Here is a 26,637-nt window from a genome sequence, read left to right as displayed (position 1 = left end):
CATTTCTTAATGTAAGGTGTTCATATCTAATGCTGATAGCCATATCAACAATAAAAATCTGAACTCTTTCAAGATATCCATTGTTGCCTTTGTCAAATGTTTTCATTATGATGAAAGATATTCATATGTTGTACTTGATATGGTGTAGATTGTATCATCTTTAAGAAAGTTCTATTTGGACAGGAAAAACTCACAGAAATACTAGGGATGAAATACAAAACACAAATATTTATTGTGGTAACGTACTGTGTACCATTTAGATTAGAAACGGTAAATTTCAAAGGTCTTGAAGTTAATGGCAGCACTGTCAATTTTTTTATGATGACATTGGTCTTTTGATATACTGTTATTGATATGTTTCAATAGTTGATGTTGATTTTGATGCGTTGATATGGAGGAAATATACTTTTTATGGACCAGTTGAATTATCAGCCTATTAAAGGATAATAGACTGGTACCCTAATAAGAACCCACCCAAGAAAGAAATGTATATTACTACTGGTAATCTTGTGCAAACTTCAATCAGACTTTGGCACTATATGCAAGAACCAACTCTCTCACAATGGATTATTTGCCTTTTGTCTGTCATCACACTCAGAGGTATGATTAATGTTGATGGAGAAGCCTTAAGAGTGGAACCACTGGAGGGGTCGTCAGGACAACATCATGTGGTGTACAAGGAGGAGGATGTTATCAGTGATGGACAGAAACTTTGTAAGTTCCAAAGAGATCTTAAATCAGTCTCCAGAGCCTCTAGCATTGTTTTATTCATCTGAGTTCATTTGAGAAAGCATGCTACATTTTGTTCTCAAAAGTTTACATTTTGTTCAAAATAAGTTGGAAAATAGAATTCAAACAAAATATTTAAAGCATTAAAACAAAACTTCCCAGAGATCGGATGTGAATAAAAGGATTCAGCATTTTCAAAGGTATGTGGGAGTGGTATGATTATTATGATTGGTGTATGAAACTTATTTGCTCAGTTATCATATATGTTTGTATGTGCAAGCACATGATATAACACACAGTATGCTCTTTTAATATGACAGTGAGAGGAAATAAAATCACAAAATCTTGAGGTTTTCTAAAATTTCCAATCCTGAATATTTCACTAAACATTGATTCAAAGTACTTGTAACAATCAAATTGCCCAATGGGATTTTTGTATGTTTGATTTACTGGTTTGTTATTTTGTTTGAAGATACCGTATTTGATAAAACAATGCTCTTTCTCATATAATGTATGGTATGACCTTAGCATGTGATAGCACTATCTGTGGCAAATTATGTTGATTTCTTTTTCCTCTGGCTGCTTGTGAATTATTGTAGGAAACAAGCCAATTTGGGAATGATGAGGTGAAAATGAGATCATCCTATAGAAGTGGATAAAGTAATGTGACAGAAAAAGGAATTATTGATGATAAAGAAAACAGAAACTGAAAGAATCAATAGCTCTTTCAAATGGGGCGAATTTGTGCTATAAATAACTGAAATGAGGCAAGGAACTGATGAATAAATCAGAAGGAATCCTCCATAGAGAGGCTTGCAAGCATACGCCATCATTCAGCTCTCATGTGCAGACATGTGGTAAAACATTCATGTCATCAGCGACTAACTTAGTTACACGCTCAGCTCACTGCAACAAGGAGGCATGCTGGCTGAAGGTCAGCTTGCATTCACAGAGGATGGCGGCTGTTGGAACAGCACCATATTATTTCTTCATATTAATTCCCAGGCCCTGAGGCGTGTTAGATTTGATATTCTGTGCCACAAAGAGGAAATTCGGCCATTGATTTTTAACACTTCGCTCATCATGAATGCAGACTTACCCCGTTCTCCTTGAGCTGAAAGAGTCTTCGTAATTCATGTAAAAAAAAGAAGACAGAGTCAGCTATTCTCACAATATATCAGAGAGCTGTTTTGGCAAAAATTTCTTCTTATTTTTCTATCATATTCATATTAACTATTAAGTTGGTATATATCAATTCTCCATGGTGATCAATATGTTTGAGAATTCATTCTTTTTCCAGACAACTTCAGATGGGTTTTTGAGCTTCAAACTTTTGTTGTTATAGAAGCCAGAAGAAAATCAAATTGTGATTATTCTTTCTTGATTGAGAAAATTCAGAACCTTTTATGATGAGCAACAATGTTTCATGTTTTCAATCTATCAGTGGTTTGGTCTTACTATGTTGAATTGATTGAATGTGTGATATAGATATAATTTGCTTTTGATGACATAATACTTACAGCCTTACACTGTAAATCAAAATTCAACTTTTTTTTTCCTCATTGATCAATGATGGAGTTCACTGACATTATCACAGTTGGAAAGTGTAACAACCAAGTGTTTAGCCTGTTACTTATAAGTTAATTTCCATTCATTTAATATATGTTAATCTGGTTTCCCTGCAGGTTGATTATATTTGTAAGCTGAATTTCACACTAAACCATCTTTAATGAGATTAATCCGTTGAGGACAGACTGATTTTGCAACAACACACATTTCTCATAGACACCTGCTTGAGTATACTCGGGACACATTCTCAACGGGTTAAGAAACTTGGTGAAATAGATGCATCAGTAGCATGTACTCTCATAGTGCACTGTTGATAAGGCAAAGTGAAGTTCTGACTCAAGACCAAATGTTAATGTCAAAAAAACTAAATCTTTTCCTTTCTTGCAGTACTCGATGTGAAATATGGTACTTCAGAGTCGGTGGAAAAACTGGAGGAGCTTGCAGCAAAACCACGCCATCGTCGAGACATCCTAACAGAGACAAAATATATTGAGATGGTCATCGTTAATGATGATTTAGAGGTGTGTAGGTGTTCAGGACAAAAGTCTTTGAAAGTGTCGTATATTAAAAGACTAGAACCCATGCCAACAAGACTTTGTCTCTAGATTTTATGCAAAGTAAAACTAACACAGAGATAAGACATAGAAATGATCATTAACAACAAGAGATAGATATTGAGAGGTGGTTGTAGGATTATGATGGCACTTCTCTATAGAAGTGCATTTAAATTTTCATTCCATTTTCGCTATCAGAGCTACAACAGATATTGTTTGGCTGCTTTGTTACTTCTAACATATTTGTTTGATCACAGCCATTTCATGCCTTATATTATATCTTTACTGTTGAAAAACAAATAGGTTGTATGTTACATTCCCCTTTGTCCTTATAGAACAACTGAACTACAAATTACTTGAAATTGTCCAGATGATATAACCAAATGTAAGTCTATGTAAATGTGGTGGTTCATGTTGTGTGTTTTCATCTGTTTTTATCCCACCAGCTACAATTCAGAAACAATGATATCAACGCAGTGCAGCAGAGGAGTAAAGACCTTGCAAATGCCATGGACATGGTAGATAAGACATATTTCCAATCACTAACATATCTCTGTCAGTGCATATGAATTTATCAGGCCTCTCACTGTTCATGTTTTTCAGCTGTTCCCCAAGAATTTGTTGTTACATGAAATAAGAACTAAGTTTACATTGTTCCAATTCTGTGAAAGCACTACTAAATATGGTCGAAATTTCTTTTACTCAAAGTTTTTTTGTTGTTTAATGAGTACACACTAATCAATCTTCTCTCTGATTGATGACTTTAAGATTTCATATGAATGGATCAGATATTGTGATTGATAAATTAAGGGGCTTAATTTTCTTTTACATTGGAGGGGATAATATGGGTAGGAAATTGAGTAAATGATAGAAAAAAAAAAACCCAAATTATCAGCTCACCATCAATGTTAAATCTTTTTGTTGAGTTGTTTTTATTGCAACTGACTGAAAAATTGCCACACATCGATGTAAGTGGCCCTTAGTTGATGTAGGGCAATTTGTCCTTAGGTTGCAAAGCTCGATCTTTTCATATAGAGTTTGTGTGATTATAGAAATAATGAAAACATATGAATGTAAACTGCAGGTGGACAAAGGTAAAATGATTGTGTATGTTCTGTAAAGTCAGTTTGTCAAGAAAAACTGAAGTAAGTGTACATATTAAACTCTGAATATCCGACATAATTTCAAACATCACAGATGTACAGGCAACTCAACATACGGATAGCCCTAGTTGCCGTGGAAGTGTGGAGGTCTCGACAAATAGTTATTACATCGGATGCCCAAGCTAACCTGGTCAAGTTCCAAGACTGGCGAAGAACAGACCTCATACACAGAATTCCAAACGATAATGCCCAGCTCATTTCGTGAGTGTCAATGCTTTAGTAGTAGTAGTAGTAGTAGAAGTAGTAGTAGTGGTAGTAACAATATTAGTAGTGGTAGTAACAATAGTAGTAGTAGTGGTAGTAGTAGTAGTAGTAGTAGTAGTAGTAGTAGTAGTAGTAGTAATAGTAGTAGTAGTAGAAGTAGTAGTAGTAGTAGTAGAAGTAGTGGTAGTAGTAGTAGTAGTAACAATAGTAGAAGTAGTAGCAGTAGCAGTAGTAATAGTAGTAGTAGTAGAAGTAGTAGTAGTAGTAACAACAGTAGTAGTAGTAGTAGTAGTAGTAGTCGTAGTCGTAGTAGTGGTAGTAGTAGTAGTAGTAGTCGTAGTAGTGGTAGTAGTAGTAGTAGTAGTAGTAGTAATAGTAGTAGTGGTAGTAGTTGCAATAGTGGTAGTAGTAGTAGTACTAGTAGTAGTTCTTCTTTTTTGAAGAAGAAGAAGAAGAAGGAGTAGTAGTAGAAGCAGCAGTAGTATTAAATGAGTTGTTGTTGTAGTATTTATAGCAGAAGTAGTACCTAGTAGTTTGATTTGTAGTTATTGTAGTTTTATAGTAGTAGCATCAGTAGTCTTAATTTCTGTCTTATTTTGACATGTTTCCTTCTGCAGGGGTCAACCATTCAGAGACTCTATTGTAGGGATGGCTGAACATGGTAAGATGTGTACAGAAGACAAGTCTTGTGGTGTTAGCACGGTGAGTTGATATGATTTCATTTCAGTTACTTACTTGCAATCTCTACCTATTTTTGCCATTTAACCCGTCGAAGACTGACTGATTTTGCTACAACACGCATTTCCCATACACAACTGCCTGAGTATACTCGTCACTCATCCTCAACAGGTTAAGAGAATGAAAATGTAGGTCATCATATTATTCCCACCATTGAAGAGCCTCAGAAGTGAATTTGCAATGTATGATATTGAAATAGTTTGAGGACAATTTCTATGCAGCCATATTCATGTGAGACAGACCCCCCCCCCCACACACACACACACACACACACACACATTCCTAATGAAACTAGAAAAGCACTCGGAGAGTACAAACCTCTGCCAGGCCAGGAACTTATTTCCACCCTTAAAGGACAAGTTCACCTTCATAAACATGAAGATTGAGAGAATGCAGAAATATCAGTAAAACACATTAGTGAAAGTTTGAGGAAAATTGGACAATTGATGCAAAAGTTATGAATTTTTAAAATTTTTGTGTTGGAACCGCTGGATGAGGAGACTACTAAGGCTCGTGATGTCATATGAGTACAACAGTATAAAGAAAATGTAAAGAAAAATCGACATATTTTCACTTTTTTCGCATAATAAAAGAGCACTTGACTTGCCTCTTTCTAAAGGCAGTGGGAATAATATTACCCATCATCTTTATGTCAGCAACGAGTCAAAAGAATGTGTACTTTTTTTCAAAAGATTGTGTACTTTTTTTCAAAAGATGAAATTTTGTGAAATTCTCTTTATATTTTCCTTATACTGTTGTACGCATGTGACATCATACACTGCAGTAGTCTTCTCATCCAGCGGTGACTGCACAAAAACTTTAAAAATTCATAACTTTTGAACGGATTGTCTGATTTCCCTCAAACTTTCAATGATGTGTTCTACAGATATTGCTACATTCTCTCAATCCTTATGTTAATGAAGGTGAACTTGTCCTTTAAATGCATGCAATATTTCCCCAAATAGAAGCTTTTTGTTTACATCATTGCACGGTGCCTTGTTCGAGCAGAGCACACGCTTTAGTGCGTGTATGTAAACCTCCAGTATGCACAGCTTCAACTCCAAGTTCGTTGACCTTATATGCCAAAAAAAGGAAAAATCCTTCAAAAATCCATAAAAATTCCTGGATCACTACCAAAATTGAATGAGGCGTTTGTGTCAACATCAACTTTTTGTGCAAGTTTCATTATAATCTGTACCCAACTTTTTGATTATTTTGCAAACAGACAAACCAATGCCGATGATCACTAATAGCCTCCTCCTTCCTTGGTGGACGTAAAAATGTTATACAGACTTTGATGTCTGTGGTACACCTTGGTTGATGTAAACTTTCCCTCTAGAGGTGTAATGCAGGGACATTGATCTCATATTAGAACCAGCTGCGTTCTAGATTTTTGATGCATAGCTCTACCTGTTATTCAAGCATCAATGTAAAAAGAAAATGTAATATTGAATAAGGCACTAGAAATGTGATAGTCAAACCAGACAGGCTCTACCAACAAGTGTTAATACTGAAGGTTCAGCAAGTAAAAAAAAAAAAAAAAAAAGTTATGCAAGACTTATTTTGCAAGAGTAGTGGAATACGTGTTGCCATGGTAACAGCAGAGTAGTGAATGTTTAGTATTCTTCGCAGTGTAGGGCTACCAGTGTAGGGCTACCAGTGTAGGGCTACCTGTGCAGAACTGTTAGGTGAAGGTATTCTTTGTCATCGGTAATACAGTATTCATCGAATAATCGGGAAAGGTTGGGAGTAGCAAACACTGCCCCTTTAAGTGAGGTGCCCGATTTCACGATGAGTACTCACCATAGACTAACTGCATACGACATGTACATGTAGTGCACACACACACACATGCATACTGACGTACTGTACATGTACATGAATACACAACCACGCTACCCCTCGGCGCGACCCTCTAGCTCTCCCTGCACATGGCTTTGCTTATACACTGTATGTAGGGGAGAAGAATGTTCGCGAAAGCATATGTTTCGCAATGGCATGGATACTTATACACGGCGCTTTCGTGGCTATGCATGTACGTGTACTGGATGGACGGAGGTCAAAACACACCAGTCCGAAGCTTGCTTTGTAAGTTCGATGTAAACTACAACTGATAGGGAATCTTTGAAATATTGTTGTGATATTTTGGTAGATTTTTTGTGTAAAATATCAACAAAATCAAAGATCGCTTGAAGAAAAATTGTCCCGTTTATCAGAGGTCCCCGCCCGATTATCCAGTGAAAATAACATGCATTGGAAATGTTTCTGGGAAGCGTATGTCATTTAAGCGAGGTTCCCGATTATCAGATGCCCGATTATGCGATGAATACTGTATTTCTAGTCTTTACAGATTGTAAGCATTACTTACTGTAGATGAAGTAGCATTTATTTTATACCATTATCACTACTTTAATGGTATTTTATCTTCCTTGTAGGACCTTGAGCTTCCTTTAGCACGTCAAGCAGTCATTATCACCCATGAAATTGGCCACAATCTAGGCTTCTTCCACAACACTCCGGCCTGCACCTGTCCCGATACATCTTGCATCATGGATGAAAGTCTAGCGTGAGTTACCGTGACAACGAAGAGAGTTTCTATGGCCTGCTTGATCATCGTGTGCTTTTACCTGTTTTGTTTTGTTTAGTTGTAGCTGTTTTGTGCATCATATCTTTTGACAGCACTTGAGAAAATAGCCTTCAGTTATTGTTTTGTTTTTGTTTTTTTTGCTGAGTGATAAAAGTTTACATGAGCAGAAACTTAGGGACATAGCTCTTTCATAAGATGCTAAAAATGTGTGTGACTCTCTTTTATTCAAACAATGCAAGTATTGTTACTGCTTTATTCCTCCTGTGTTTCGATTGTTTTGTGAAGCATTAGAGATGAATTCATTTCAAAAGAAGCATGGTTCAAAATATCTTCAAATGAAGCTGCCAAAGATTTTGTCATATCAAGTTAACAGTAATAATATATGATTCCAAATTACATGATAACATTTAGAGAACCTGAGAGGTATTTATGTGATAAATTTTGTTACCATTGTAAGCTACTATTACAGGAAATCTATTTTTACAACATATCCACCTGTAATTTTTCAAAAATACATTTCTGGTTATGTGAACAGGAAGTGAATATCATCTTATTGCGCTATTCGTGATTAATGGCTGCTGTAACTTTCAACTAAGCAGCTGCTACTTTGCAAGTTGAGGTCGTTGCAAATTTTCTTCTTGTGAAGTCTGTTTTGCAAGGTATTGAGAGAAATGGAGGGGGTGGGAGATTGTGATTTGCATGGAATAGATTTTAAGATGTCATCTAATTTTGTTATCCCATGGTCAATCTTTCTTCTACCCTCCAGTGAGCCTCCGTCCACTATGTTCTCTAGCTGCACCAGGGATACCCTGGAAGACGTGTTGATGAAGGGGTACGGAGTGTGTCTCCTTGACCACCCAAAGAGCTTTTTTGGAGGACCGGTCTGTGGCAACCACTTCCTTGAGGAAGGGGAAGAGTGTGACTGTGGTACCCCTGAGGTAGGAACCCAACCCTACCCACACCATCCCCAGAACAACAACAACAAACAAACAAACAAACAAACAAACAAACAAACAAACAGGCTATCGGTGTGATGAACAATTAGTTATTTATCTTTGAGCTTGAGGTGTTCATAAAGAATCTGCCAAGTTCCATCAGGTTCCAATAAACAGAGGATTAGATGAATATTTTGAATGGTTGTAGTCTAGATCTGCCCCTGAAGGAGTTTGTTACATCATTTCTATCCTTGAGACCAAAATACTGCCCTCTAAAACCCATAAGTGTGTCACCGTGTGTCACCTGTCACTGCAAAGCTGCTTCAGAGTTTGCAACAAAGCATTGAACTGTTGGCGCACAGGAGTTCTTGTGCAAAGATGTGATGGATCTTCAATTTGGACTCTTTACAGTAGAGTTTGATATATTTTATTTTGTGGCCTGATTTTCATTTAGTGATTATCCTACATAAACGAGGTGATAATACATGTATTTATATGATGTTTGGGAAGAAAATGCTGTGATTACAATAGGAGATTCAGGCTTCTATCAACCTTTGATGATTTTCTGGCTAGCTTTTATCCACTCCAACGGACTTCTTCAAACCAAGTGATTGCACCATTTGTCTCTAGCATTGCCTTCTTGTTTCTTCATTATTGGTAGAAGTTTTAAGTTGGTAGAAGCCTGAATCTCCTATTGTATGATCTCCCAAACTGATGCAAGTTTTCTGCATTATGCTGTGATTGCAAAAACAGTTTATCATTGCAATGTGCACTCCACCAGGAATGTGACACAAAGTGCTGCATTGCTGAGACGTGCCGTTTCCATACCAACGCAACCTGTGCTGCTGGTCAGTGCTGTGATGAAAACTGCCAAATGAAGTCTAGAGGTGCCCTGTGCCGTGATACTTTCAATGAGTGTGACTTGCCAGAATACTGCACTGGGATGTCAGCAGAGGTGAGAAAAAAAGAGATATGGTCTTCCTACTGTTATACTTGTAAATGTTATTATGATCCACCATATCATCTACTCCATGGTAGGTATACCCATGGGCAACTACCTTAATGCCAGTCACCAGAGGCTCACTCAGAGGACATGGGCACAAGTTCCATTCCTTTTGCCCGAACACAGGCTTTCCAGACATCATACTTCCCTGATTCCATATGACTGTGGAACTCACTGCCCAGTTTGTCCATTTGCACCTCCACAAACCAATTTAAAGAGGAGGTGCAAAAGATTCAGCTCTGTTAGAAGGATGTATGACCATTTTTGCTTGCATGTAGTTAGTTTTTTTGGAGCAATTGCAAAGCACACCGCACATCACTCAAAAGTATTTGATACACCTCATAGGTGAACTGTACTGGAAAGGAAGAAGAAGAAGACTCAGCTAGACACTAACACACAATCTTTTGTAGCAATTTCTTGTTGAACTAATATTTATTTCATTGGATTATCTAATACATCAGGTCCCAGGTAACCTTATATGTATGGTTTGTTGTTGTATCTTGTGACTATAGTTTTAATTACTGCTGATGTCACTATTAGTCTTTCATTTTGGTAGAGTAAAAAAATGCATTTTCATTCAAGCCCTTTATTATTCGTATGTGATTGCTTGTTTTGTTTGAAGAATATTCATAGCATCTTAATTTCTCAATCTTTAAATGATTCTTAAATTGGCAACAAATTTTTGAAGACTAAGGTTTTAATGTGTTTATGAGTTTGTGCAGATTCAATGACTTCAGCGAGCTCCATCAAATCTTTCCCCGATATGAAATATGCGGTGAAATTCAGAGTTGCCAATTTAATGATGTCAAGATGATAATCTCTGCAGCAAATTTTCCAAAGACATAATGAGATAATGATACACACCCTCCTTCAATACCTTTTATTTCTGCAGAGTAAGGACACGGGACCGTATATTTGTTTTCTTTTAATAAAAACCCCAGCAGAAGTATCATGTTGTAGTTATTTCCATAAACCTACCATTTTTTTTATGTGTGAGGTGACCTTTTGAATAATAAGTTACATATATTCAAGCTTTTGCCATGTGTAGTGAAGTACACACTCATGGAAAGATCTGTGACATATTTATATGTGCATAGATTGATAAAATCTTCTGTTAAAGTTTTTTTTTAAAGAAAAAAAAAGAATCCCTTCTCAATCAAGTAGATATTGATTGATAGATAAGTGGTAGTATGTTGAGATATTCATGTCTTGCAGTCAAAAGAGTGCTTTGTACGAGGACCATGAAAATTCTTGTGACTATTAAGAGATATACTGTACCTACTACCTGTTTATGGAAGTGCCTATTTGCCTTGAAGTGAAATTTCGTTTTGTTTTTGTGTGTGAACGACTTTGCAGTGCCCAGGTAACGTCTATTTGCAGAACGGAGAGAAGTGTTTAGGAGATGCTTATGCTCGCTGCTACAATGGAAAGTGTCTGAGTTACCAACGCCAGTGTGAGGATGTATGGGGCAAAAGAACAAGTGAGACCAGGGATCCTTTTTTTCTTTTATACAACTGTAATATTTCTTAGTATATTTCATTAAGTCTGCCATGTATTCACCAAGCCAGTGAGTTTGATGCATGATGAACGTTGCATGACATCATGTCAATAAGACTTTAATAGAAAACTTCATTACAACACTCTTTCTCTTGTACACAATGCTACATAGACTAGTTTACTGACAAATCTATTTTTGTTTCGTTTTTTTTTTTTAATGAGGCTTAAACTGATGCACACAAACTGGATTTCAGGTAGGCTCTTGGATTGTATTCACATTGGATTGGTGATTCAAACAGCTCTGTGTGGAGTATATGGGGAAAAAATTAAACAGGATTTTGATACATTCATCATAAAACACCTATCTGTGCAATGTCAGAAACTCCTTGAAAAGTAAATATAAATGAACTCATTGGTAGGACTAAACCTCAATGAGATGTAGTAAATACCAGTAAAAATATTGCATTGCTCTCTCTATCAGGTGTACGAGTTGGAGTCGATGAATGCTTTGACCTCAACAGACAGGGCAGCCATTTTGGCAGCTGTGGTGAAACTGATGAGGACCCATGTCCTATACCGTGAGTGTCTCTAGATGGCAGCAGAGGTTTTTTTTTGTTGTTGTTGTTTTTTTTTTTGTGTGTGTGTGTGCATGTGTGTTTGTGCTTTTGTTGTTGTTTTGGGATGGGGGAGGTTTTTGTTTTGTTTTTTCCTTCGATAGATATAAACAGTGAGAACAGTACATGTGGAACCCTATGAAGTAGAAAGGTGACAAATTGTTGTATGGTGGTTGTTGGGAAATCGAAGGAAAGCATGGGTCAGGTGTTAGCTGTCTTGCTTTAATAGATCTCTATGTGGTGTACATAGGAATAGCATGGCGACAGATGGAGTTGTTTCAGTCAAATATGAAGTCATTGGTGACATCAGATTTAGCTTCATTGCGTACAAGCTACGAGCTGTAATCTCTCATACAGGGTAGCTCAACTCCAGCCCCAGACATGTCATGGAGGTTTCTCCATCTGGACCCCTAGTAAGGTGGCTACACTGATCGCCTGAGCATGCACACAGTGTTGTGTGCTATCAGCAGCGAAAAACATGATGTTCTTTGCAGTTGGGGTCCAGCTCTAGGATTGAAGATGCCCCTGTGCTATCTCAGCCATGTGTTTGACCATATGTATGTGACAAAACTAAAGTTGAATGGAGTCAAGTTTTGCTACAAAACTAAAGTATGGCAGGAGAAAGTGAAATCTAAAGTGGGAGAAAGTATCTCTTAAGTGGGAGACACAACTAGTAGAGTGTGAGAAATCCGAACTCAATTGTGAGTGTGGGAGAGTTAGTGTCTCTGCCACGGTAGATGGGGGCTTCAGTCACTTTGAATAAAGTGTATGGTTGTACTACCCCCTGTATTATTTTACAATCCCTGGTAACAATCAAACTGTGATTGACTTATACCTACTGATAATCAGTTTGTGATAGTTGGGTGTAGGTATAGATATAGATTGGCAATGTGGAAGTGTCTTTGTTTTCAGTGACTGGGTACTGACCAGTTTGAATGGCTTTTGTCACAATATTTGTCACAATGATTTGAGTAATTAAAATGAGTAAGGTCTACAAAGGAGATGTGCACCGGAACACAGAAAGAAAATACCAGTATATTGCTTTACACTGTTAAACTCTGATTCTTAGTTCAGATCACTGCAGTTGATTTGTTTCAGAAGCTTGTGTTTGATCGTTCTTTGTATTGTGTTACAGTGCAAGGTTGTGTCACCACTTCGTCGGTTGAGAATAATAAGGGCGTTAAGTTGCCACTAAACCCATAGTGTTCACGACCACTTAACGCCCTTCTCATTCTCAACAGACGAGTCTTGTTTGCAGTAGAAAGTGGAAGTTTGTATTTTTTGCAGTAATTCATGCTAGCATATCAAAGAATGAATGCCTACTTGTACATTGTAAAGTGAAGAGTTGAGAAGTCATGGTGCAAATTATCCACAAGCTGCTGTGTGTGCAGAAATCTTGTAAGTACTGGTTTGTGTGCTTTCTATGTTACAGGAAGCAGGATCCCAATGGCCCATGCTACAAGGCATGCCTACCACAGTAAGTGCAAAATTATACATCAGTTTCAGAGATTACCCCTATTAACCATACAAAGCAGCAATTCAATTCTTTCTCTGACAGTTTTTTTTTTTTTTTGGGGGGGGGGGCAGTCATGCTCTTTGAAGTATGGGTCACTCACAAGACAGATTGATATGATTCTATATTTAAATTCTTCTTCTTCTTCATTGTCTTCATCTTCTTCATAGTATCATTACTATTACTTTTGCTGTTATTAGTATTGCTGTTCTTATATAGATTCTTTACTAGTGTTATTAACATTATTATTATTGTCAGTAATATTATCATAATCATCATCATCATTATGTTTGAAAATGTTATGATAAGTGGTAATACTGCCAATATATTAGCAAAACATCTATATCAATATCATCAGCATTAGTTTTCGTGTGGGCATAACTTACACTTTCATTAAAACTGTTTGTTCATCATTCATTCATCTGTTTTACATCCTCTCTGATTTTCCAGGAATGTGAAGTGTGGACGTTTGATGTGTGAATATGTCCCGTCCAGACCAGTGCTGAGCGGCATCGCCAGGATTGCCACTGGGGAGGCCACGGATGCCTGGGGCCGGCGGCACGACTGCAAGTCAGCGTCATTTGACTTCGGGGAAGATGTCCCAGACCCGGGCTACGTTGCCGAGGGAACGCTCTGTGCAGAGGGAAAGGTGAAGGGAATAAATCGCTCAGTTTACCCAACTAATGTAAAATGAGGAATGTTTGCATTCATTTTAATTTTGTGAGAGCCAAACTCCAGCTCCAGCACCAAAATAATTTCCACTTTTGGGCAACCCAGGGTACAACCTTTTAAAAAGATAAATAATTCAACAAAATGGCTGATTTTTATTTGGTACCCCAGGATACCATTTATGTCATCATATGCTCAGGATATTTTGTGAACAGTCTTGTAGCAGAAGAGAACTTTTGAATCCAATGTTTAATATGTTTAGATAGATAACTTGCCCTTCATACATCAGCCTCTAAGAATATTGTGTATCAAACTGATAGAATCCTGTGTGGATATATCTAAACAATGTAGATTTGAAACTTTATCTTCTCTGCAGATCTGTGTAGACTTTAAGTGCCAGAACATGAGTGCCGCTGGTGTGAGATCATGCCCGTACAACTGCCACAATCATGGGGTAAGTTTACATAATCTAAATCTATACCATAGGTGAATGTGCTTGGGCCATGTCTCTATCACATCACTGCTAAAGAGAGGGTTGAGTTTTACTCTCAACCTTTCATCCCCCTTTCCTGCGAGCACAGGGTGCTGCAGTGTGTCCAGACCTTGTTCTAACATTAACCACAGCCACATGATTAAATGTATTAATTTTTGTTCCTACCACTACCACTGTCAAGGGGTAACTGACCTCCTAGTTCATCTCCACTACCACTATACCAGGGGGTACTGTACGAGCTGAAATTTTTGCGGTGGTTTTATTTGCGAATCGCCTTTGAACCGCGAAAATAACAACACGCGAAAATAACAACATGCGAATAGATAAGTACAGTTAGACCTCGTAACCGCGAAATTAACAACACGTGAAAATGTCCTCCTAGTAGCAATTCGCGAAAATATCTGTACGCGAAAATTACAGCTCGTACAGTAACTGTTTCTTTTTAGCTTGTTCCTATTGCTCCCTTGAGAGTAAGAATAAAGAAATGCATTGTTTTGATATGCAGCAATCCTACACAAATAAAGTCTTGAAACATTTTTGTTGTTGACTCCCTCTGCAGTCCCAGTTGCTGCTAAGAATTGAGTGTCAGCATTGACTGTAATTGAAATATTTTAGATGATTTCCAAGAACTGGATATATTAGCTGTTGATAATCTGATGTGATTCACGCACCTGCATTGATATATTGCTTATGAAGTAATGCTAATATTTCATCTCCTTGTAGGTTTGTAATAGCAAGAATCATTGTCACTGTGACCAGGGCTGGGCCCCGCCTCTCTGTGACACCGTTGGATACGGGGGAAGTATTGACTCAGGCCCCGCCTCTCCCCCTGATCCATCTGGTAAGAATGAAACCTCAACTCTCTTCCCAAGTCATATATGTCCATCAATTATTTTCGTTGCTGTTGTATTCAGTGCATAGGTTGTGCAGTTTAAATCTCTCTGTGTAGAAAAAAAAAAAATAAAATAAAAAAAAAATATATATATATATACACATACATATGTGCGTGCGGTCTTGATAGGAGGCAATTATTAAATCAAATCCTGATTATTTTTTTAAGCAGAAAGTACTAAGCCAAATGGTTGAATACAGTTTTGTGTTTGTTGCATAGATCTTCTTATCTGCCTGTGCCTCATACTGTTTTATCAAAGTCAAAAGAGGGTTTTTGTGAATCCCTTCATTTGTTGTGTGTGACGCCAGTGTTTGGTTTTTGTATGTAGGGTCCTTGTTGAACCATGTGCACCAATGCTCATTTCATCACATTTGTTTCTTTGTTTTGTGTCTGTGTTTTTCAAAAAATCATTGTCTGTCTTACTGCATCAAATCCTGTAAATATAGTGACGAATACATCTATGTTCAACATTTTTAAGTTACTTGATTTTTTTTTTTGGTGTAAATGCAAAATATAGGAGGATAAATTTGATTAAATAAATTGTCCTTTTCAATTATGTTTTCCTTACCATGCTGACTCAATTACAGTATGTGTATACAATATACATGTGCCCATCATTGATCATTTCCCTTAGATTTTGCAAAACAAATTGAAATGAAAAAAAAAAATATATATATATATATTCATCAAAAGATTTAGGTGTTGAGATAGTGTGAGTAGGATGTATATTCCTATGTCAGCTGATTATTCCAGCATTCATGTACACCTGTGATGCCACATTGTGTGTTCTGACCCATCCTGTACCCTTCCTCTTTGACCCATGGCTCTAACCTTTGACCCCTGACCCTTGCTGGTCACTTGGTACAGTCCCTATCACAACTGTAACCACTCGTGGGGTATCCCACCATGTCAGTACCGCTCCTGTATCTATGGGTGAGTAAGGGTGCATGGCATCAAGAGCAATCATCCCCTGAAACAACAACAACAACAACAAAATTAATAATGAGTAACTCCTCTCCATCGGTGGTAACATCCTCTCACCCAACCCCATTCCATCTCCCATCCTGGTAACATGAAGGAGTTGGCACTGGAATCGGTTTCATTTCATATTAATGAAGAAAGAATACGAAGACCACACATCTACCTTAATTGAAATTGACTTTCCCCACCCCCCGACTGATCATCTCCCAGCCTATCCCCACCCAAGTCTTTCCATAGCCCAGGCTTTCCCCCACCCCAGTTCAGTCTTTCAATGTCCCAGGCTTTCCCCACCCCCAGTCTTTCCATCTCATAGGTCCCCCCCACCCCCCCGCCATTCAGTCTTTCTATCTCTCAGGCTTTCCCCGCCCCCAGTCTTTCTATCTCCTATGCTTACCCCACCCCCAATGTCTCCGTCTGCCAGGCTATCCACCCCACAGTCATTCCATCCCCAGCCTATCTCCACCCCTAGTCTTTCCATCCCCAGGCTTTCCCCCACCCCCAGTATCTCCATCTCTCGGGCTATCCCCACCCCTAGATTTTCCCCAACCGTAGTTTGTCCACTTCCAAGGCTATCCCCACCTCAGTCTTTCTATCCCCCATGCTCACCCCAGTATCTCCCATCTCCCGGGCTTTCCCCTCCCCCAGTCTGTCCATCTCATAGGTCCCCCCCCCCCTTTAGTCTTTTTATCTCTCAGGCTTTTCCAACCCCAGATTTTCCCCACTCCCAGTCTTTCACTCTCAGGCTATCCCCACCCCAGTCTATCTATCCCCCATACTTACCCCACCCCCAGTATCTCCATCTTCCAGGCTATTCCCATCCTCATTCTTTCCATCCCCATGCTTTCCCCACCCCCATTCTGTCTTTCCATGTCCCAGGCTTTCCCAACCCTATTATCTCCATATCCCAGGCTTCTCCTCCCCCAGTCTGACCATCTCATAGGTTTTCCCCACCCCCAGATTTTGCCCACCCGTAGTCTGTCCACTCCCCAGGCTTTCCCTACCCCAGGCTAAGACAGCAAGGCAATGAGGATGATGTTTCTTCATCGTCTCAAGTCTCACACGGTGCCTTAACCTTACATTTCATTGATACTCAGTATCTGATCGTGGGTGCATTCCCTCTCAACATCCCCTTCTACTCATCATGATCATGCCCCCCTCCCCCCTTATCTCCCCACCCCTCCCTTAAAAAGAAAGAAGAAAATGAAAGCCCTCAGTCAGTTTGATAGAAAATTAATTGATTTTGGCCCATAGTGCATCAATATCGAAAGTAGCATGGACTGTGATTGTGAGCCAGTGTGTGTCTGTATACAGCAAGCCAAGCTCACCCACAATTGAATTCATCTCACTTTAGTGCTTTCTAGAAGATATGTTTCAATTTGATTTTCTAAGCCTGGTTTGTTTTGATAAATGTTATGCTATCTTATCCAGTCTTCTTGTGTTTCTGTTGCATGATAGCATGACATCGCACCATTTTGCTCACCTTCTTTAAAGTAGAGAATAAAGAAGTTGCATGGGAATCTTGTATTTTATGTTTAAAGGACAAGTCCACCTTCATATACATATGAATTGAGTGAATGCAGCAATATTAATAGAGCTCATCAGTGAAAGTTTAAGGAAAATTGGACAGTCCATTAAAAAGTTATGAATTTTTGAAGTATCTGCGCAGCCACTGCTGGATGAGAAGACTACTACAGTGTATGATGTCACATGCTAGAACAATATAAGGAAAATTCAAAGAGAATTTCACAAAATTTTATTTTTTGAAAAAAATGCACATTTCCTCGACTCATTACTGATGTATGTTACGGGTGATATTATTCCCCCTTCCTTATGAATGAGACAAGTCAAGTGTTCTTTTATTATGCAAGAAGATTGAAAATATGTTGCTTTTTTTTTGTATTTTTTGTATCGTTCTACATGGGACATCACAAGCTGTAGTAGTGTTCTTGTCCAACAGTGACTGAGCAGAAACTTTAAAAATTCATAACTTTTGAAAAGATAGTCGGATTTTCCTCAAATCTCACTGATGTGCTCTACTAATATTGATGCATTTACTCAATCCACATGTCTATGAAGGCAAACTTGTCCTTTAAACAAATGTCTCAAATGTTTCGAGTGCACTATCTTGACTGAGAGACCTCCAGATTTCTCACCACCCTCAGTATACATGTCACTATTCAAGACAGAAACATCCTTGAATCTATTTGATCTCAAGCTTGTGAAATGCAAAATTCAAACCTTCAAACAACACGTATAATTTAAAATAGTGCCAACATTATTCAAAGTGCGCGTAGTCAGAAGCACAGATACTGTAAAACGAGGAATATTCGCATGATTTTAATTTCACAAATTTCATGAGAGCCAAGATTCGTGAAATTAAAATGCATGTGGAAGTTCTTGTCTACACTATAAGCATTGAATGTTAGAGGCAACTCGCGAAAATTTCATGCCGCAAAAAAATCGTGTTTTACAGATAATTATTTCAAAAACAGACTTATTCTTCAGCTATAGTTAAACTTTCTAAAATATACTAATTTCACATGTGAACTTTAAGAGTCACAGTTCTTCAACACTGTCTGTCAGTGTAAATACTGAATTCATATTCATACTTCATGTGATTTAGTGGCTAACATTCAAATCCAATTCATATTCCCCTTGCCAAAAAAGCCAAAAACAAAATATATTTTTATGGAAACCTGGTAAATTTACTGTTTTTAACTATCATCATAAGTATGGTATCATTTCACTGTTCCATGTTCCATTTTAGCTCAGTGCAAACCTACTTTTTTCATACTTAACAATCATTACATTTTCACTTAATAACTGAATATATGTCACTATAAAAATGAATGTAAAGAGCTATTGTTTGTAGCTATATTTGGTAATTGTTGATTGTAAGAAAATGACTCAATGTTTGACCCATTCTAGCTCATTCTTTATATCTACTTTGTATGGAGAATGATCAATTGTGTGATCCTTGGCATCATCTTTAACACTGTGTCATTGATATGACCCCTTTTCTTTACCGATAACGCAGAATAATGGAAATATCATATCAAAGATATGGTATAGTTTTTGTTGAGATTCATCATAAAAAAGTAAAACAGAGTGGTCCTGATAAAAGGTGGGACCAACCTTTTGTTATGACCTCTTTGTTTGTGGATATCTCAAGCATTTGAAAACTGATTTTTATCAAATAAACTTTTAATTCCTCTTAGAATTGTATGCTCTTTGATATTTCATAGAAATGGTTACAAAAGGTTAAAATCTGAATCCCCATCTCAGCCAAAACTATACCATCCCTTTAATTGTGATGCGACATTTTCTCCTGCGACAGCTGCTTCAGTCGTATTTTCTCCAAGGACTTAGGGTTAGGGTTAGGGTTGTGATAGGGTTTTAGGCTTGGTCTGATGTGAAGATTAGGATTTGGGTTATGGTTACGGTTATGTTTGTTGGTAGAATTTGTGTTTGGCTTTGTGCGCAGATATTTAATGGGAGCAATTGTCACAGGAGCAAGTGTCATGGAACCCCCTTTAATTGATGAAGACAGACAACTTTATCTCCATAAACTAATTTTGTCGTAATTGAGATGTGATCTTGATCTTAATCTCATATATCTAAAATAAGGAAGTGGAGTGATCTATTTCCATGGATGAATTTGCAAGAGCATGGTGAGCATTAATGAATCTAAAAAAAAGCTACAAAAGAAAACAAAAACAACCACTCAAACATCTCCTTTTTAGTAAAGTACTGTCATGACTCCTGTTCTATAAACCTAAACAATCATCCATTTGAATCACAAAGCAGTAGTAGTGGAAAGGAAGAAAGTCATGTGTATTGAAAAGGATCACCTATGATGAATTAAACTTTGAGAGTAGTAGTCTCTTACTTCAGTTACTTCCCTGATTAGCCCAGATTCTAGCATTCTTTGATGCAAGGATGCTTCTGTGGTACTGAGTAGGAGTGTTAAACTGTGGTCATATTGAAATATCCCTGATATCTTTTATTCCTCCCTTGTATTACATTTCTTCTTGCTTGCCTGAAGTCCCAACTGAAGAAAGCCATAATAAAACAGAGAATCAACCTGGAGGGTTGCCGAGTGGTGAGACTTACATGCCACAAGCAAAAGAGAGAGTTTCTCTATCTTTTTTCCTTTTGTTTCTTGCCGAACCTCGATGCATGCAGCTTACATTTTTTCTTTATCTGTCATTGATGTCCATCTTTAACCCGTTGAGGACGGACTGATTTTTGCTACAACACGCATTTCCCATAGACACCTGCCCGAGTACACTCGGGACTAGTCCTCAACGGGTTAAGTGAAATCTTTTTCCTGAGTTCGGTCATTGCACCGTCATCATCAACCATGCTGCATTTCTGGGTGTGCAGACATTTTACCTAAATCATTTTTCCTCATTTCTGACAATGATACTGTGACACTGACATTTGCCAGCTGTGCTTTTCTTATTTCTTTTAATTTTTTTTTTTTGTCTGCTAATTTTTTGCCAGTCATTTTGGTTTTACTTTATTGCGCAGCCAATGTTTGCTTTCACCTGATATTACTTTTTTTTTTCCTTCGCTAGAGCAATTACGGAAAAAGAAAAATTGACCCCACATCCACTGGTTTTAGAATTCATCCATGTCTGATAAAACTAGTTTTATGATGCAGAATTGCATTGCTCTCTAATTTCATTCGACTCATTTCAGATATGTTGTCATTTTTTTTCTTCACCATTGACCCTACTTCCTTACAAAAATTTTCTTTTTATGCCTCCGCCACGAAGTGGTGCCGGAGGCATTATGTTTTCGGGTTGTCCGTCCGTCCGTCCGTCCTTCCGTCCGTCCGTCCGTCCGTCCGTCCGTCCGTCCTTCCGTCCGTCTGTAATAAATTTTGTGGACAGGGTAACTATCAAAACCTTTAAAGGTATCCTAATGAAACTTGGCATGTATGTGTATTAGGGGGTGAAGTTGTGCCTATCAACTTTTGGGTGCACATGGTCAAGGTCAAAGGTCAAAAGGTCAAGGTCAAATACGTAAAATTTCACTATTTCCTCCATATCTATGCAATGCCTGAAGATATTTTCTTGAAACTTAGTGTAAACATGTATTACCCAATTAAGATTCTCTGGTGAAAGTTTTGGGTCATGAGGTCAAAAGTCAAAGGTCAAAAGGTTAAGTTAAAATATTAAGACTTCGCTTTTTTCTCCGTACCTTGGAAATTGTTCAAGGTATCTTCATGGAACATAGTATATATACACGTACTGACTGGCAGTTATTATCTAGAGAATCTAGGGTTCATAGGGTCAAAGGTCAGGGGTCAAAGGTCAAGTGCAACACTTCAAATTTTTACTATTTCCCTCATACATGTATTTATGTAATGCCAGCAATTTTTTTTTTTACACTTGGTGTATGCATGTATAACCTAGATTATCTGGAAATTTTCTTTTTCTCTTTTTTTTTTTGGGGGGGGGGCGGGGGTTTGCCTCAAAGGTCAAAAGGTCAAAGATCAAGGGAAAGTGCTGAACTAACTTTTTCCTCCATATCTTAGAAGTTGCTCAAGTTATCTTGAAACTTACTACATATTTATGCATGTTCTGCCTGACAGTGATTATCCTATGAATTTTAGGGTCAAAGGCCAAAAGAAAATGGTAACAGTGTACTTTTCAATACAGAAATTACACTTTTTCTCCATACCTTGAAATTACAGTATTCATACACTTATGAATGGGTCAAAGTCAAGTGAAAGTCCTTGAATCCCCAAATACATGCTCTCCTATTCATCTAATTAAACCTAGGTAAAGGAAGGTGAACATTCAACACATTTGTGACAAACATGTAATTTCAATATTTTGCCAATATTGTGAAAATGTAATTATGCATTGTCCACATATACTATAGACCTACCAATTAGGAGAATCATGCATTATGGCGGAGGCATAGCAGTCGCCTTAGCGACATTTCTAGTTTCTTTTTTTTGTTTGTCATGTTTATCATTAATGTTAAAACAGAACAAAAATGTTGTGTGTATCCATGTAAGACCTCTGACCCTGCCTCCCCTTCCCTCCCCTTCATGAAATAAAATGGAAATATTAAATGCAAACCCTTCTTTATACTTGAATCAGAATAACTTATTTCCAGTGCATCAGGCAAAAGAAATTTTAGGATGTTGTGGAACCAACTGTGTGAGTTGAACGTATGCATCATTGAAATATATGAACATATTTTTGTTCCCATGAATTTGTTTCTTTTGTATAATATAAAGTTTTACTTATGTATCAGTCAGTGTGAAAATCTCACTGTTTGTATCAAGAGTTATATTTGTCTTACCTGCATAAAGATATTGTAGGAGTGATAGTGATCAAGTGTTTAATGTCTCTATGTAAACATTAGCATTATGATGTTTTGTATATTGCATCCATGTAATATGTATGCCTTCTGATGTCTCATGAGTCTCTTTGCGAGCTTGTTGACAGATAATAAAATGACATCTTCTACATGGTAGAGGGCTCAGCTTTCACCACTAATTTTTCAAGGCATTTTGAATCAGACTGTCTAATCGGCATCTGCTGATATAATCTTATGCAGCGGCCTCAATACTTGGGGTTCAGCCAATTAAGCGATTAATATGTGCTGCTTTGTTTTCCTTGTCACACTATATTTTACTTCCTTTGGGAATGAATGAAGGACACTACGACATAATGAAATCATTTAGAGCTTTTTACGTCATTCTCTATGTCTTGTAAGATTGGAAAATTAAATGCATCAAATGTAGCTGTTATCAGGGACAATTGTTTGTTCCACACAGGTACATGTATATGTCCTAAGCCAAACTTGATGAGCACTGGGCTTGACCCTCTGTTGGTGTTAGCGCCCTCTAGTGACCACTGTGCTGGAGAAAGGTCTCACATCTGTAAATACACAAACATACCCAAAAGGCCTTTCCTATTTGGTCGCCAAATAAAGCAACTTGTATCAATTTAGGCAATGAATTTGCAAATTTTTTTTTTTTTTTTTTTCTGCTCAAACTCCTGCACTGGGTCCTTTGAGTTAGACTACATGCCGTCTCACTCAGAAATTGTCAGCATTTTGGTGTTTCTACGCTAATTAAAAAAATAATCCCTCAGAATGTTTGGGCGAGAATTTTTTAACACTCATATTGTATGCTCTTGGTGAAGAAGTTTTCCCTCATCAAGCGCAGCTAAAAAGTTTGCTTAAAACTCATAGGGCTTATCTATAATGAATCTTCTTTCTAATCTGTTTTAGTATGTTTGATATGGTGTTGTGCACCGAAGAGGCAAGGGTAAATCCGTGTGATTTATAGGTGTGAGACCTTCATTGCTGTGTATTCCAGCTTAGGAGCATACTGCTGTGTACTATATATTACTGTATTTGGTTTGTCTTTGAGCTCTGCAAATTTCTGCTCTGCTTGTTGCCAAGATGCAAAATGTTTTGATATGCGCACCTTATAATAATTATGCTAAACAATGATGTTTGAATAAATTGCCATAATTTTTATATTACGGGCTATCTCGTCTTTTTTCTCAGAAGCCTTAATTTGTATGGAAAAAGACAAGTTACCATCTGAATAGGCTAGCTTATGCACAAGTATGCACTTCTAAAGTTTTTATTGATCCATGTATGTTTAGTTCATGATGGTGAGTTACTGGTTTTCAAGAAAGGACAAGCATTTAGCACTGAAGCAAGCATGACTTCAGCTTTCAGAAGCTATTCCGTGACTAATGTTATTAAGAGCAATATTTGCATAGTGTCTTACGTGGCCTGATATGTTTTGGTGATTCCTTAGCCAGTAAAGCAAACTACAAAGAAATATTTAATGTTAACATATTTTAGTGAATCCTTGTAAATCCAAAATCCAAAGACCACTAACTCTAAGAATTATGCTAGTTTAAAGATTGCACAAATATGTATGTGTGTGGTTTTTACCTTATTTGTCAGAAAAGTGTAAAAATTGTTGAATACTCATTGTCTTTGAATGTTTTCAGTGTCAGTTTCTTCAAACCTGATTATTTTTTTTTCTGTTTTATGGCAATAACTTTAATACTTCATTTGTTAAATCAAATGGATGTTTTTCAATATCCCATATCTGTCATTGGATTGTTTTCCAACATCTCAAATAATGTCGTGTTAATATAAGAAATGTCCCCACACTAGTAAAATGTTCATATCAAAATTAGAATTTGTAGACTTATTTCTTTACCTTTTTTGTTTTGTTTTGACTCATTAAGGGTATGGAATAACTTCATGACATCATTCCTTTTGTTCCAGATTCAGTTTTTAACTGTCACATATAAAATCTAAATGCATTTTATCATTGTCTGATTTGATAACTGAAATTTAATTTCTTGTGTCACTAGATTTTTCTATAACACCTATAATTTGTTTTATTAATTGACCATCTAAAAAATGACACTAATTGATGTCAGATTAAACAAATTGAACTTGTTGTAAAGCTATTATTATGAATATTTCTTGAATTAGAGCTGTAATTCCTATTTGCAAAACAACATGCAGTACAGAATTTGGTACCATAATTTGGTACATCAAATTGCTTTCATTTAAGTTTTCAATATGAAAATTTATGTTCCTACAAATCAACTCTGTCCACTCAGAAAATTCTGGAAGCTTTTAAGAATGTTTTGATGTACTTATGAGTGTTTCTCCTGTTCATATTTTGAGGACAGTTTTTTAATGACATTGATACTGTTTTCTGTCTCCCACTCTGTAGGCGTGTCCAATGGTGTATTGGCAGGTATCCTCATCTTCTTCCTCTTGGTCCTCCCCCTCATCGCTCTTGGTGTCATTCTATACTGCAAACGCAAGAAGCTCCTGCAGATGTTTCAGAAAAGCAAGGAGCCAAATTCTGGGTAAGGATTGTTTTCTTCATGTTATATCTTTCTTGATTACAGGTAATATCTCCCCCCCCCCCCTTTTTTTTGTGGCAATATAAGATGTGAGATATGGGGGAGAGGGCGGTATTAAGAAAAACTGCAAATAAGAGTCTTGTTCAATCAATGGAATTATGATGTATGAGATTCTTGTTTTGTCATATACTGTATGTATTTTGTGCGATTAAGCAGCATTGATGTGTCTGATTAAGTTGATCAAGGTCAATACTTTATTCTAAGACTTATCTTGTATAAGGTTGAAGGTCTTTGTATAAGTCTCTTTTTTGTGTGTGGATCTGTATAAACTCTTTCTTTGCATGTATGAATTTATGAGATCAAGCAGCATAAATGAGTGGAATAGTAGCTGCATTTTTTACGGGTATTTGTGTCATTGTAAATATGTTTTTTTATCAAACAAAATTTGAATAAGGAATACAAAAATGAAATTTTTCTCTGTCAGATTTTGAATGATTTGGTAGATTTATTAATTTTTCCTGCGTATCATTATGTAATTGGCATTTCACTTACATTTCTTTCCCTTTTGGAGGTTTTCTTGCTTTTCTCTTATGTTTTCTTCATGGAAGTGTCATTTTACTTATCTGTGAGATTTTTTCTCTCTTTAACTGTTTATTCTGTGGTTACTAAAATCTTGGATGATGCAGGTTACTAATCTATTTCACACGGTATAAAGAGCTTATCCGGGAGCAAGTTACTATGCAGTTGATTTCTGCCCAACCTGTGTGAAGTAGATCACTATCTCAAAAATAGAAGAATTTCTGTCAGACACTGTAAGAACTGTAATGTCTCTTTTAGTAACTAAGTTGGTCTCTTTATATACAACTTTAATTTTCCAGGAGCAGCCATGGCTCATATGTGAACAAGAGATATGTCAGCAGCAACGGAACTTCCAGTAAGAATATTGTTCGTACTCCATCCATCCGTGCCTCCCCGCCTACTATTGAGCATATACCAAACAGCGGCACTGGCTCTGTGGTGCATGACATTCATCCCTTGGTTCCTACCGTTCCAGACGTGAAGTACAAACCAGTCCCTACCCAGCAGCCGTTAAAGCCAAGTGCTCCACCCCCAAGCCGCCCCACAGGACCACCCAGCAGGCCAAAGGGTGCGGTCTCTCGCCCCACTGCACCACCAACTGATCCTGCAGTCAAGGCACTGCTTCCCAAGTCTAAACCCACAACACGTTCACACAGCTTCAATTTGCCTGCCACTATTGAGAACCAATCTGGCAAAGCACCGCTGAGACCTGCCCCGCCTTTGAAACGTCCACCTTCGGTCCACGAGACCAAGACTCCTGAAAACGGCATAGCTGGTGCCAGAGCTGCCCTGAAGCCAGTTCCACGCTCCAGACCAAACTTTAATGCCAACAACTCCAAAGACAATGACTGGAGGAAAGGTGGAGATCGCATCACTAAAGATGGAGGTATGGATGAGGAGGTGGAGGAAGAGCCCTTTATTGCTAACAAACCATCAGTCCCCAAAAAGCCTTCTACACCAAGGAAACCACCCATGCTGCCAAGTCGTCCTCCACTTCGCACCCAGAGTCTGAGGGCGCCGAGTGCGATGCAGCGGTGA

General features: G+C 37.6%; 1 protein-coding gene across 1 annotated transcript; it reads left to right on the top strand.

Annotated features, from left to right (window-relative positions):
* Window positions 1–602: 602 nt before the first annotated feature.
* On the top strand, window positions 603–26,637 carry LOC140241914 (zinc metalloproteinase-disintegrin-like EoMP06). Its single transcript, XM_072321661.1, is given in 16 exon segments — window positions 603–714; window positions 2,686–2,819; window positions 3,299–3,370; window positions 4,050–4,216; window positions 4,837–4,921; window positions 7,393–7,523; window positions 8,311–8,482; window positions 9,261–9,434; window positions 10,839–10,962; window positions 11,461–11,561; window positions 13,033–13,070; window positions 13,557–13,755; window positions 14,152–14,229; window positions 14,992–15,109; window positions 24,885–25,023; window positions 25,905–26,637. Coding segments are annotated over 16 exon segments (2,577 nt in total).

The sequence above is a fragment of the Diadema setosum genome, chromosome 18, assembly GCF_964275005.1.
Source record: "Diadema setosum chromosome 18, eeDiaSeto1, whole genome shotgun sequence".
NCBI lineage: Eukaryota > Metazoa > Echinodermata > Echinoidea > Diadematoida > Diadematidae > Diadema > Diadema setosum.
This window is presented reverse-complemented; position numbering and strand designations above follow the sequence as displayed.